A 12,700-nucleotide genomic window follows, 5' to 3' on the forward strand; every position below is an offset into this window, starting at 1 on the left:
AAAAGTTGAAGAGATGTGCAATTTGCATATGCATGGGGACACCTTTGGGTTACCAAGTCTTTCAAGAGTCCCCCATTTTTCAGTCCATCAAGTTCACATGTAGAAGCAAGCTGCAGGTTGATTCCCATGCATAGTTTCTTATGTACATAATTCTACATTTAATTCTGAGCAGAGCGATTACATCCCATGATTAGCTTGTCAGTGACATTGGGGATTATAGAGATTTGGCATGTGTGTTTGTGTGTGCTCGTAGGTGTTGATGCACAGTTATGGACCAGTAAATGCATCCATGCATGTGTGATGTGAAAAGGTTACAAAAGCATGCATGTGAGCAGCTGCATGGAGCCATGGAGATGTGGTGTGCTTGATTGGGTCAGGGGAAAGGTGTGCAGTAAGTGTGTGTATGTATGCGTGTGTGCATGTGAGTGTGTGTGTGGAGCTCTAGAAGGGCGGTGTGCGAATGTGGCATGAGTGTATGTGTGATGGTGGAGAGCTGTGGAGAATTGCTAAATGTGTCCATGTGTCTGAAGAGCTGATTTCTGTGGCCAGCAGCTGAGATGACAGTCATCTGCTGCTGCACACATGTGTGCTCAATCTGTATTCATAGGCTGCCACTCCTAAGGGGACGAGGATCACGGAGGCATGCTTTGATATTGTGAGGTAGAAATAGATAGATAGATAGATAGATAGATAGATAGATAGATAGATAGATAGATAGATAGATAGATAGATAGATAGATAGACAGACAGACAGACAGACAGATAGACAGACAGACTGACTGACTGACTGACTGACTGACTGACTGACTGACTGACTGACTGACTGACTGACTCTGTCTAATTGTCTGTCTAAACACAATGTGTTTTTTGTGTAGATGTAAGATGCATTCAGAGAGCACTGATATACTGAATTACTGGATTAATCCAGAGGATCCATCTCCATCTCCAGAGTCTGGCCAGTGTGCTCTGCTGCAGGGTTAAGGGATTTAAAAAAAGCTGAAGGTATTGTAAATGTATATAGGTCTTCATACGTCTGTGGGACCTGTTCCTAATAGTCACTTGCTGAGCGATGAACAGGGACTACTTTGCATTCCTGGTTATCCACATGGTTATGAATAAACATATTTGGCTTTTGTTAAAAGAGTCTGCTCAGGTTCATTAATAATGCATTTCTCTCCTCGCCACCACTTTTAGAGACTAAATGACTATCCCAGAGAGACAGAGAGAATGAAACAAGCAAACAGAGAAAGGCACGCAGGGGGAACTGGCCCCTAACACAGACGGCTGGGCTGAGAAGAGACAGCTCACAAGGACACACCACTCGCTGTGGAAATGCCACGGGGTGCTGGGGGGTGATATGTTGGTGCTGGGGGGGGGGGGGGGGGGGGGGGTGTTGGCACTTTCAAAGCTTACATCCTGCCTCATCACAATGGCTCGGTAATTGGATCAAACTTGGAATTGAATTTCTAATTGCAATTTCCCAATTAGAAATATTTTTGCGATATTGTTCAAGCTAGTAATGGAGTAACTCGTTTCTCTTGTTAGACTTGTGGGCTCAATTACAGGGACAAATAAAGGATTGTGTGGTCTGATGAAGGGGAACACTGTCACTGACAAGCTGGCAGAGAATGTTATTTGAGTGCTGAGAAAGTCTTTTAAAAACACATTTAAAAACACTGACATGAATTGCCTGAATCAAAGACTTATTCTGTAGGGAATGATGCAGCTTGGTAAATTCAGTAGCATGGCAATTTAAGGGCAAGTTGCTAGGCCCATAGGGAGCATGAAAGCCTATGAGATTGCTATAGCAATGAGACAGAAGCCCACTTGACCCTTTGAAGCACACTAGCACACCCATTAGCAGTGCAGGATTAGAACACCACCCCAAGACCCCCAACAACAACCTAGCCAATTAGACACCACTGGATCAAGCCCCTGCCATGATAAGGATTAACATAGAGGGGGAAAAAACCTTTTCTTTGTGTACTACTGATATATATATATATATATCAGTAGTACACAAAGAAAAGGTTTTTATATATATATATATAGGTTTATATATATATATATATATATATATATATATATATATATATATATATATATATATATATATATATATATATATATACAGTGTATATAAATAAGTGTAAAGCAAAGCATTATGCTTGGTTATGCATGTAAAAACATAATGTAACAAAAGATTGCACAAGATATGCATAATGCTCCAAGACATCTGGCATGGGTATGATGTGTGTGACATATTTAAATATGGATATCTTTGTTGGGAAGAATCTATTAAAACACACACAGACATATACAACGACACCTACACACACACACACACACACACACACACACACACACACAGACAAAATTAAAATAAAACTCTTGTTAAGCCACTACATTCCACCAGGCCCCTGCAGCTCTGACCTCAGGTGCAGTACTGCTGTCCACGTGACCAAACTCATTTACTGTCACTATTCATTGAGAATTCATGAATTCATATTCACTGTCACATTAGTCACCGAAATAAGCTGTCATGACAATCAGATCGTCTGCACAAATTTGATTATCTAGAGCCCAGTCAGATGGGATTATTTAGACACAGGGTCCGCACACACCAAGAGACTTTTGAGGTTTCTGCTCCACAAGACAACAGGGAAACAAAACACATGAAGGCGCCAGACACACCAAGCCGTCCTGTCCAAAGGGCAATACGTGGTAGAGGGTGATAAAGCAGTCTAGACAAGCAATAGTCTATTTCCACAAAGGAAATTCAATTATGTTAGGGTGTACGATCCACAACTAGGACTGGTCGTTCATCCAGAATGACCACAGTTCTGGAATGATAAGAGAATTCCACCAAGCTGTTAAAAATGTGATCCATCCCAGCCAAAGAAATGGAATCAGCCTTCCAATCATTCTCTCTGGCTCTGTGAACGCTGGCATCCTGAACAAAACGCCGGACACGGGTGAATCCATAGATTAACCCAAAAATCCCCATGAGAGGCCGACGGACTGTGTCCGTGTAAATTCACTACAGTTCCCTGGATTAGTTATCGGGTGATATTGATTTTCTCCACCTTCGATTATATCCAGTGGGAGGAAGGAGGGCCTGGCTTTCCTCTCATGGCACCGAGCCTTGCTTACATTGACACGTGTCTGCTATCGACTCTGTGCACTATAGATTGCTTCGGACAGACTGAGTGGTCATCATGAACTAGAAAGACTTGAGCAGAAAATAGGCAGACAGGAGCAGACAGGAGCAGGGAGACAGCAACACACACAACAGCAGAGAGACAGGAGCAGGGAGACAGTAACACACAGAGACAACAGCAGATAGACAGGAGCAGGGAGACAGCAACAATGAGACAACAGCAGAGAGACAGGAGCAGGGAGACAGAAACACAGAGACAACAGCAGAGAGACAGGAGCAGGACCATACAGACATACTCAGACAGAACATACACAGACAGAAACAGAGAAGCAGAAAAACTGTTTCAGACAGACCAAAAGCGAGGACACACACACACACACACACACACACACACACACACACACATACAAGCTCCTTCTGCTCTGGACACATACTCCAAACCCATGGAGCAGGTCCTTCCTGGTCCTCCCCAGGTGGGCTTGGACCAAACTGCGTTAGTTCACAAGCACAGAACAGAACATTTCCTACAAAAACAGCTGATGCAACTTCTGTAGTCCTATAAAACATAATAAAATTTATATGACCAAAAAAAAAACTTTAGACATTTTAAAATTTTGGTTAAATTGACTTCTAATGCCATTTTAACTTCTGTGATGTCCCTGAGTCACACGTTGTGACAGTAGCCATACAGCTGGGGGGGGGGGGGGGGGGGGGGGGGGGCGTATTCATTAGACTCACAGCATGCTCAAACATATAGTCATACACCAGCAGGAACAAAGACTTCAATTACAACACACAGCTGAATTATGTTCACTATCCATCAGCAGAGGCACAGGAAATGTCTTGAACACAGGCCAACTGCATATGTGTGTGTGTTTGTGCACGTGTGCACGCGTGTGTGTATGTATGCACACACTGTTTCCACCAGTGCTCTCTAAACAGTGTATTTGAAACAAAGGGAGAATACAAACACACACACAAGTGCACGTGAAGGTCTGCGAGTGGCACTAGAGTCTCCAGAATCATCAGTACATCAACCACTGCAGAGTCAAGCTGCTCCTCCAAGATCTCCTCCCCTCTCTTCTCCTCTCTTTACCTCCCCTCCCCTCTCCTCCTCTCTCCTCCTCTCTCTTCCCCTCTCCTATCACCTCTATTAGATCTAACAGGGTAAACAGTACAGCAGTGTGAGCTGCAGAATACACTAGACTGTGGGAAATGATGGGAGATGACCGGAAGAAGACAGAAAGAAGCAGGTTAAGAGAGAGAAAGCAAGAAAGAAAAAAAGCTCAGACACAGCCAGCTATCACTCTACTTATGTGTGTGCGTGATTCCACATTGGTGCTCCATCTGCAGGTAAGACACAGCCAGACCCTGGGACTGTCACCTTGACAGTTCTCTTGTGAATGGTGGTGTGTTGGGGATCACGTGATATTGATTTGAACAGTGCGACACACATGAAAGCTCATTAAACACAGGCATCACGGTGAAATAACTTCTTGCCAATTACCTTCACAGATAAGCAAAAACACACACGTGCACACACATATCCCCCCCCCCCCCCACACACACACCTATATACATCCCTTCACACATCCGCTGCTGTCTGTCATTAACCCATCTGAGGATAAGAACACAGTAGGAGATACCCTCTACACGCACTGCTTAAGCAATGGCTAGCACTGACAAATACTCTCTCCCTCTCTCTCTAGCTCAATTTTTCTTTCTATATATCTATCTTTTTCTCTCCTTCCATCTCTGTCTCTCACTCTCACAGACATATACATATGTGCAAGTGCACACACAAACACACACGCACGACATGCATGAAAAAAACTTTTTGAAACTCAAGCAGTTTTGTTCTTGCTTGGCACTCGTGAGGTACTTGTGAGGTACACTTGTAAAAGGTTTTATATCATTTAAAATGATTTGTTATTGTAAGAACTGCATACAAGTCATAAATATTGTTAATGAGATTATAAAGATTATAAGCAAAATCTATCCTCTATCAGTGAGTAACTTAAAAAGCATGATAAACACCCTAAAGTTTACTGGTCAAACCTAAATACAACAAACGTCACTAGAGCACCACTGGACACTCTGACAGTTCAACTTCGCAGAAATACACAACTCTGAAAGAGCTCTGAAAATCACAAACGCCAAATATTCACTCTCCTGCCCAAACGTCACTCTCCTGCTCATTTATCACTCTCTTGCCCAAAACTTCCTCCTTATGAAGTGAGCAACCCCCCCACCCCCCCATCCCACTTGCCCTTGTGATGCCCACCCTCTGCTCTGTGCCACTCCCAGATCTCCCGAAGACTCGCGTGCGGGCGCACTGACCGTTGAAGCCGGTGAAGTTGGCCCAGTCGAGCAGCGAGCCGTTGAAGATGGGCATGGAGAGGTTGTAGAGCGCGTCGGTGCCGTTGGAGCTGTCACGCATGGTGTCGGTGAACAGGTTCATCTGGAGCAGCGTTTTGATCAGGTATCGCAGCATCTCCTCACGCCACGGCAGGGCCCCCCGGACCCTCTCACCCGCCGGACCCTCTCACCCGCCCGCTGGACGTTCCTGTCTCACGGTCCCCCCAATCACCGTCGCTCTCAGGAACACAGCAACTCAGCGCAGCGCTAGTTGTGTTTCTTGCCGAGAGGCAGATTTAACAAAAGTCTCTCTTATCTCCCTTCAAAATAAAGAAAAAAATGAATTAGTAAAAATGAGAATTAGAGTCCGATTAAGTGATAAAGGACAGCTGAAAACTTTTCTCACTGGGTGGTGGGGCTCCGTTGGGAGGCTGCAGTCGGAGGGGGGACGGACCCCACTGTCACTTGTCTATTCTTCTGTCTTTGTTCTGAAGTCACATAACTTCACACACGCTTCGTCCTCCTGCACCATAACATCCCGCCGGTGTGAAAGAATCCTGCTATCTGATGACCCTCCTGAATCACTGCTCTTTTTCCAGACCCCTCCTCTCACTCACTCTCTCTCGCTCTCTCTCTCTCTACCTCACTCTCCCCCCCTCTCCCTTTCTCTCTCGCTCTCCAATCATCCCTCCCTCCTTCCCTCCCTCTTCTCTCTTTGGTTCTCTGGCTTTCTGTGATGGTTTGATGGTGTCCCCTGGGGAGGGGGGGGGGTCTCCGTCAAGGGGGTGAGCAGGTGCATCTGGCAATAAATGTTTAATTATTGGATTAATAATCATCCCTAGAGAAACAGCAGAATACACCGTCACTATCCCACTCTATCCTCACTAAAGGTAGCTAGATGTACAGTACTTGTGTGTATAAATATTCACAATGGGTGAGAGACTCACACACTATCAAACAAACAGGGGAATCACACTCCTGTCATTCACTCCAGTCCGCCTGCTTGATGTGTTAATTATTGCTACGTTGTGTCATCTGGGAAACTGAAACTGCTGTCGCAGGATTTCTTGACAATATATTCTCTTATTCCTCTAGAGGTGCAATATGAATAAATATTTCTTTTCTATTCTAGTTTATAAGATCAAATCTGAGATGTGACACGATCAGACTTAAGTGACTTGTGTGCAGCGTCCTCTCTGTAGGGATGTGTTTTTTTTTAGGGTGGCATGTTTGGCACCATCAGCACTTTTTCAGGTCATTCATCTTTAGATGCCAGACGCCGCCCCCAAAACAAAAAAGCGTCTCTTCCAAGCATCGGGGTTTTTTTAAAGATAAAAACAAAACCATTTTCTGACTGTTTCCCAACGTTTTCATCCGAGTCTTTCTCTCTTCACTGCCATATGTGTGTGTGTGTGTGTGTGTGTGTGTGTGTGTGTGTGTGTGTGGCATCATTCCTTTAGTACTGTTCACACCTCACAATCTGTGCATCTGCACGCATGCACGTATATGGATGGATGTGGGTGTGTGCGCGCACGTGTGTGTGTGTGTGTGTGTGTGTGTGTGTGTTGTGGGTCTGCTGGTCCCATGTGCTGGCTGTATGTTGGCTGACAGTCTCAGTGTGACTCTCATTAGTGTGGCCCTTCCCTAGTGCGTCGCAGGACAAAGGGATACGCCTAAGCTACAAAGTTGCCGTGACGACCCCCATGGTGCCTCCTGTCTTTGGAGAGGAAGTTTGTGGAGGTGTGTCCTCATTGCTCAGCTACTGTATGCATGTGGAAAATGTGCCAGGAAATATGCTAATAAAGGGGCAATGCATCAAATATTTGTAACGTAAAGTCCTGGACAGCAGGTCAATAGTGATCCTGCCAGAGAATGTCTGTAAGAGTGCTTTCACTGTTTACCGTCTCACCGAGGTTCTTCACCATAACACACCATCCCATCTTCATCCTGTTTTCCATCCCATTGGCTAAACAGTCTAGTATGGCATGCGGGATCATTTAGCATCACCTCTGCTGAACTCTACACTGCTTTCCTCCCACAGAACCGCCTCAACTGTGCAGGGAAAGTGTTCTGGGACCGACCTTAGAACATGTGTTTCTACACAAGAATGAGACACATCATTAATTCACGTAAGGAGAATATTTCCACTTATATTGTCAACACATTATAGCACATTATAATGAACCTGCAAAAGCAACATGAAGCACTTAAAAATAATATATGTCAAAATTATATGTGCTAGACACGACCAGTGGATTTAGAATCAGAATACCAGTGGGGAACCGTCAGGGCCCTCTACGCCCTCTCAGAGGGCCTAAAATATTCTTAAAACATTATATATATATAATTATCCAATTTTATTTTATCTACTTACAGTTTTACAATCGACATCTAAACAGTTACAAAAATATAAGCAAATAAATTATTCAACCGTGTCTATTCAATCTGTGTTGGAAGGTGAGGGGTTAAGTGGAAGCCTGTGAGCCTGTGTCTCCCCCTATCAGGACTGTGATGCCCGCTGTTCGTTTACAGAGGGCCTGGCAGTTATAATTCAGCGCAATACCAGTTTCAAATGACAGTAAAATTGACCAATCATATCTTCCCTCTTAGTGGGCGGGCTTAACTGTATGATAATTTCCGCCCGCTGTGGCGACGCTAGCTGTCGTTAGCCTACGGCCGCTAACTAGTTTCGATTCGGCCCTTTGACGTCCTCATTTACATATTCCGCTTGCGAGAACCACGGAGCTGTGAAACCTTATTTTGTTTGGAAACTTATTTTGCTTAACAAGTTATCTAGTACAAATGTTATTTGAACGCACTACATGCGTTTCTAAAGTTATACTGTCGTCTCGGTTTTTTCTTTATTCTTTAGTGCAGTTTATTAGGAGAGGAAAAAAAATTTTGGGGGGGGGGGGGGGGGGGAGTAGCGGGCCCAGGTTTAATGGTCACGGTTCGCTACTGCAGAATACATATATTATTATATATACATACTGTATATTATATATGTGTGTGTGTGGGTGTGTGCATTAATTCTTCATTCCACTAAAGGCATTGAGGAAAAAGGGTTTCTGTAGTCTGGCACTGCGTCAAATGCAAATTACCTGCCATCAAGTATTTGCTGTTGTAACTGAAATATACTTGAAAATTAAACCGGGACCTTTGAACTACATGTTCAAGATATCAAAAATAACAAAATAACAGATGTTTCTGTTTCTCTCTCATTCTCTCTTCTTCTCTATATGTGTGTGTCTGTTTAAGAACTAAGTGGCCCCAAACTCAAGACGCAATCAGTAAAATTGGCTCCTAGCTGTCACATTACAACTAGACCAGCAGAGACACAAATCAATATCTGACTGGAAAGTCCAGTGTTTGCCCCGAACCTGCCAGAAACGGCCATCACAATCACACTCTCATTACAGCACTGCTCCACGCCTCCCCAGAAACCACCACTACTAGTCCAACTCAATTACCACAGCAGGACGGACTGCAGCAGCTCACTGACCAAACCTCACATGTTTAAACAGCAAAGGAAAGAAAAGACTTTGTTTCTTCAAAATACTTATTTGAATTGTTTGTTACAATGAAACTGCCAGAGATGGTCATTTGTGTATTCTGTCGAGAGATTGATGGTATTGAACTTTGCTTTCAACTGAACTCCTTTGTCTGCCGGTGAAGAGCTAGTAAAGCTCTCATGGAGAGTCACGAGAGGGTGGAGTGGTGGCCAAACGCCTTCACAGCTTCACTACAGAATGATTGCGGACAAAGAATGATTGGTGGGGATATTGACATGTTATCTCACACACAGGAAGCCAGCATAAACACACACACACACACACACACACACACACACACACACGCACAGCCATAGCATTCAAGCGCGGCATTGTGCCCATGTGCCCATATGCAGAGATGTGTTTGGGGTAGTGGGGAGTGAGACGTGCAGCTGAGAGGGTACAGATCTGCTCCAGAATGCCAAGCTGTGCGAGGGCCTTGTGCCACAGCTGTGCCCAGGGCCGGTGGTGCTCGGCTGGGGAGCTGCTGCTAGGGGTGTGAAGGTGAAGACAGAGAGCGTTTGAGAGTGTGTGTGGACAGCAGCTTGTAGTCAGAAGGGGAGGGCGCGTGGGCATGGGGACCACCAGACAGACTGCCAGTCTCTGGGTACCCAGAGTGCAGGTGTGCGTACGTGTGTGTGTGTGTGTGTGTGTGTGTGTGTGTGTGTGTGTGTGTGCATACGTGTCATTCACAGGCTGTGCAGGTGCAGTCTCCAGCTTCCACAGCTGGATGTGGGGGCCCCCAGCAGGGAAAAGCTCTTCCTGTAATTGGGATTCTTTTGGCATTGCCACAATCTGACTCTGACCTTTGCCTGCTAAGCATTTGGTGTTCTTTGTCATTAGACCGCACTGCCCATATGCCAGGTTGCATAATTGGAAGCTCACCTCTTGATGGAAGCCCACACAGACACCGCAGGTGCGTCTCCGAGCAGAGCGTCTCCGAGCAGGGCGTCCACCCACAGCACCGGCATGCTGCTGCAGTCCTGTCCCAGAAATCCCACCGAGCTAGCCGTCTCTTCAGGAGGCCAGAAAGTAAACATCACGTCACAACACAATTATGCTCTAACACTGACAAGCTTGCACCCTAATTTCCTCTTTTGTGGACAGAAAGGCAGGAAGACGGGCTGACGGGGACAATATGTTGGGGCACCAGGGGACCAACCGTCCTCTGGAGGCCAAGGCACACTTGAGCCCAGGAGCACGAGAGGGCCAGCAAACACCCAGCCTCTGTCAACATGGCTAACTCCCCACAAAGCCTGAGCAAACGCAGCATAATCGCACAACAAAACCACAATTAGCTGTGACCCCATGCATGTTAACTCACAAAACACCCCCGTCAATCCTCTCCTGCAGACATTGGCATCTTTATGCATTTTTTCACCTCAATTCCCCTTTCTCAATTCATTTTTTTATATTAAGCGCAAAAAAAAAAATGCAAATCGCTCATTTAAATATGCGGAGCACACCCCGCCCGATACAGGGTACTAATTTGAAAAAACCTCTGGCCCATGTCTTGCCTCGCAGAGGTGCCGGGGCCTCACGCTTGCTCTGTGGAGCTTTCGGCGACTTTTGAATTTACCAGCACGGCTTTGGCATTCCAGACTTGAAAGGAGCTTGGTCGCTCAGGGCAGCGTCTCAATTTAACAATCAGAGCGTGTGGAGGCGACTGGCTCATCTCAATCAGCACTACAAAGAGATCAGCACGACGGAAAGACTGCGAGAGTGTCTCATATCGATCGCCGAGGGACGATGAATTATTTGTTAGGTCGGCCATTCGAGAAAGTGCGAAGGAGAGTTGCCTGATCTGCCTCGCTCAGGGAACGTGACATTCGGCAACTTTCGGAGGTCCGCACACACTATCTGAGGTCATTTAACCTAGTGGAAAAAATCGATGACATCCCTCAGAAAAAGGGCCTCAGCTCATTCCCAAACCAAACTGGCACTGGCGCAGGTTGGAATATTGAGTGGCATTACTTAGAAAAGTAATCTTCTCTATATGAAATGCATTGATCCTTTTCAGTTTTTCAAATGTATGACCGATGTATCGTTCTTTATTATGGACAGCTGGCGTATCGAACTGTGAAGCTGGACAGTCATTTGAAGGCAGCACGCCTCTCACATCTGTAAGAAATAAGGAGTATTAGTTGAATGAATTACACCTTCAATTCAATTATCACTGATAGGAATGGATGCTGAACAAATCTCAGGGCAGACAGTACTACAGTGCATTCACGGTGGCTCTTTGGAAACGGCAGTATGGAAACAAATGCTCTGCCATCACCAAACAGAGGGCATTTATCCACCAGCACAAAGACATCAAACCACCCAGCGCGTCCGTTAAGATAACACTGTGGACAAATCACATACAGGCACCATGCGTCACCAGGCAGCCGTGGCCAGCACCAGTCCCCAGCAGCTGACCCCCCCACCCCCCAGGGGCGGTGACCGGCCCGTGTAACAGGTAGCATCCCAGGTGCTGCTGTCTCACTGGGGGTCGCTAACCCATCGCGCTCAGCGCTAGCAAAGCTGCGCTTAATTAGCCGAGAGGGAGCCCCATTGGTCTGTAATGGGCCGGTTTGTGAGGCAGGAGTGGGGTAGGTAAAGGGGAGGGTGGGGGGGGCACGTGCTTATCCCTACTCTGCATTATGGATTTCCCCCATCTGGCTGCCGATGGCTCGCTTAAACAAAAGAGAGGGGGCGTTTCCGAGATCACACGCTGAATTACAGCAGCCGCCAGTCAGGCACTCCGGGGCTGATAGGCAGAGGGCATCTGCAGCTGGGGCAGCCCAAATTGTTCTTTTATTCTCTTTTATTCTCTTTTATTGAAGCCAGAGGGGCAGGAGAATGATTAACAGACTACACAATGAGCTGGACTCGTTGTCAGCTTCTCTTTCTCAATTTATTTTGCTCATTTCCAGAGCCCCTCCCTGATACCGGCGCAGAACGGGGACTCGCTTGGTTAACTGTGTCTACAGAGATCAGGCTCTGGAAAATTAGAAGTTGCTCCGCAGCCTATGAAGAGCCCTCCAGTGATTTTAACAAATTAGACGTGTGTTTTACCCCGTATGTTTTTCAAATAGATTTGGAGAGAAGTTTCATTAAACATTAACGGCCAAAGTAAACTGCTGGATGTGTCAAACATCCCCTTGGAGTAACTTTAGGTAAAAAGTGTAGAGTAAAACATTACATCAAAACAAAACAGAATGCTCATTAAAAAGGAAAAAAATATTTCAATATTTCTAACAATATTTTCCTGCAAAGGTTGTTAAGCAAATGTAGACTGGTTTAGATTACCCAAACAGCAGTAATAAAAGCTTCTCATAGAACTATGCATAAACACCTAAAATCCTGCAGTGTAGTGTCCCTTCTGAAGGATTTCCTGCTTTCCTCTGATGTTCATTTTGGGGGCCCCTCTAAAGCCCCTCGGGGAGAGAGAGGGGAGAGACCCCTCAGGCTCCCCCAATACCCTGGCCTCAGAACAAGGAGGTAATTAAAGGACTGCAACAGACTCTTGTTTTAGGTGAAGGAAAGGGAAGCCAGGCAGTGATGGAGTTGTGCAGCTCCTGTGCGTAAGGGCTTTACTCCTGCATCTCAAATCACACATCACGCATCCCTGAATCCTCACATTTGC

General features: G+C 45.7%; 1 protein-coding gene across 1 annotated transcript in view; it reads right to left on the bottom strand.

Annotated features, from left to right (window-relative positions):
• The window catches only part of robo3 (roundabout, axon guidance receptor, homolog 3 (Drosophila)), a 128,448-nt gene extending 122,794 nt beyond the window's left edge, over positions 1–5,654 (bottom strand). The window contains exon 1 of the mRNA XM_077020462.1: positions 5,501–5,654. Within this exon, the coding sequence (XP_076876577.1) occupies positions 5,501–5,654 (154 nt within the window). The remainder of the gene's footprint in view (positions 1–5,500) is intronic.
• Between the last annotated feature and the right edge of the window lie 7,046 nt (positions 5,655–12,700).

This window comes from Brachyhypopomus gauderio, chromosome 10 (genome assembly GCF_052324685.1).
Source record: "Brachyhypopomus gauderio isolate BG-103 chromosome 10, BGAUD_0.2, whole genome shotgun sequence".
Lineage (NCBI taxonomy): Eukaryota > Metazoa > Chordata > Actinopteri > Gymnotiformes > Hypopomidae > Brachyhypopomus > Brachyhypopomus gauderio.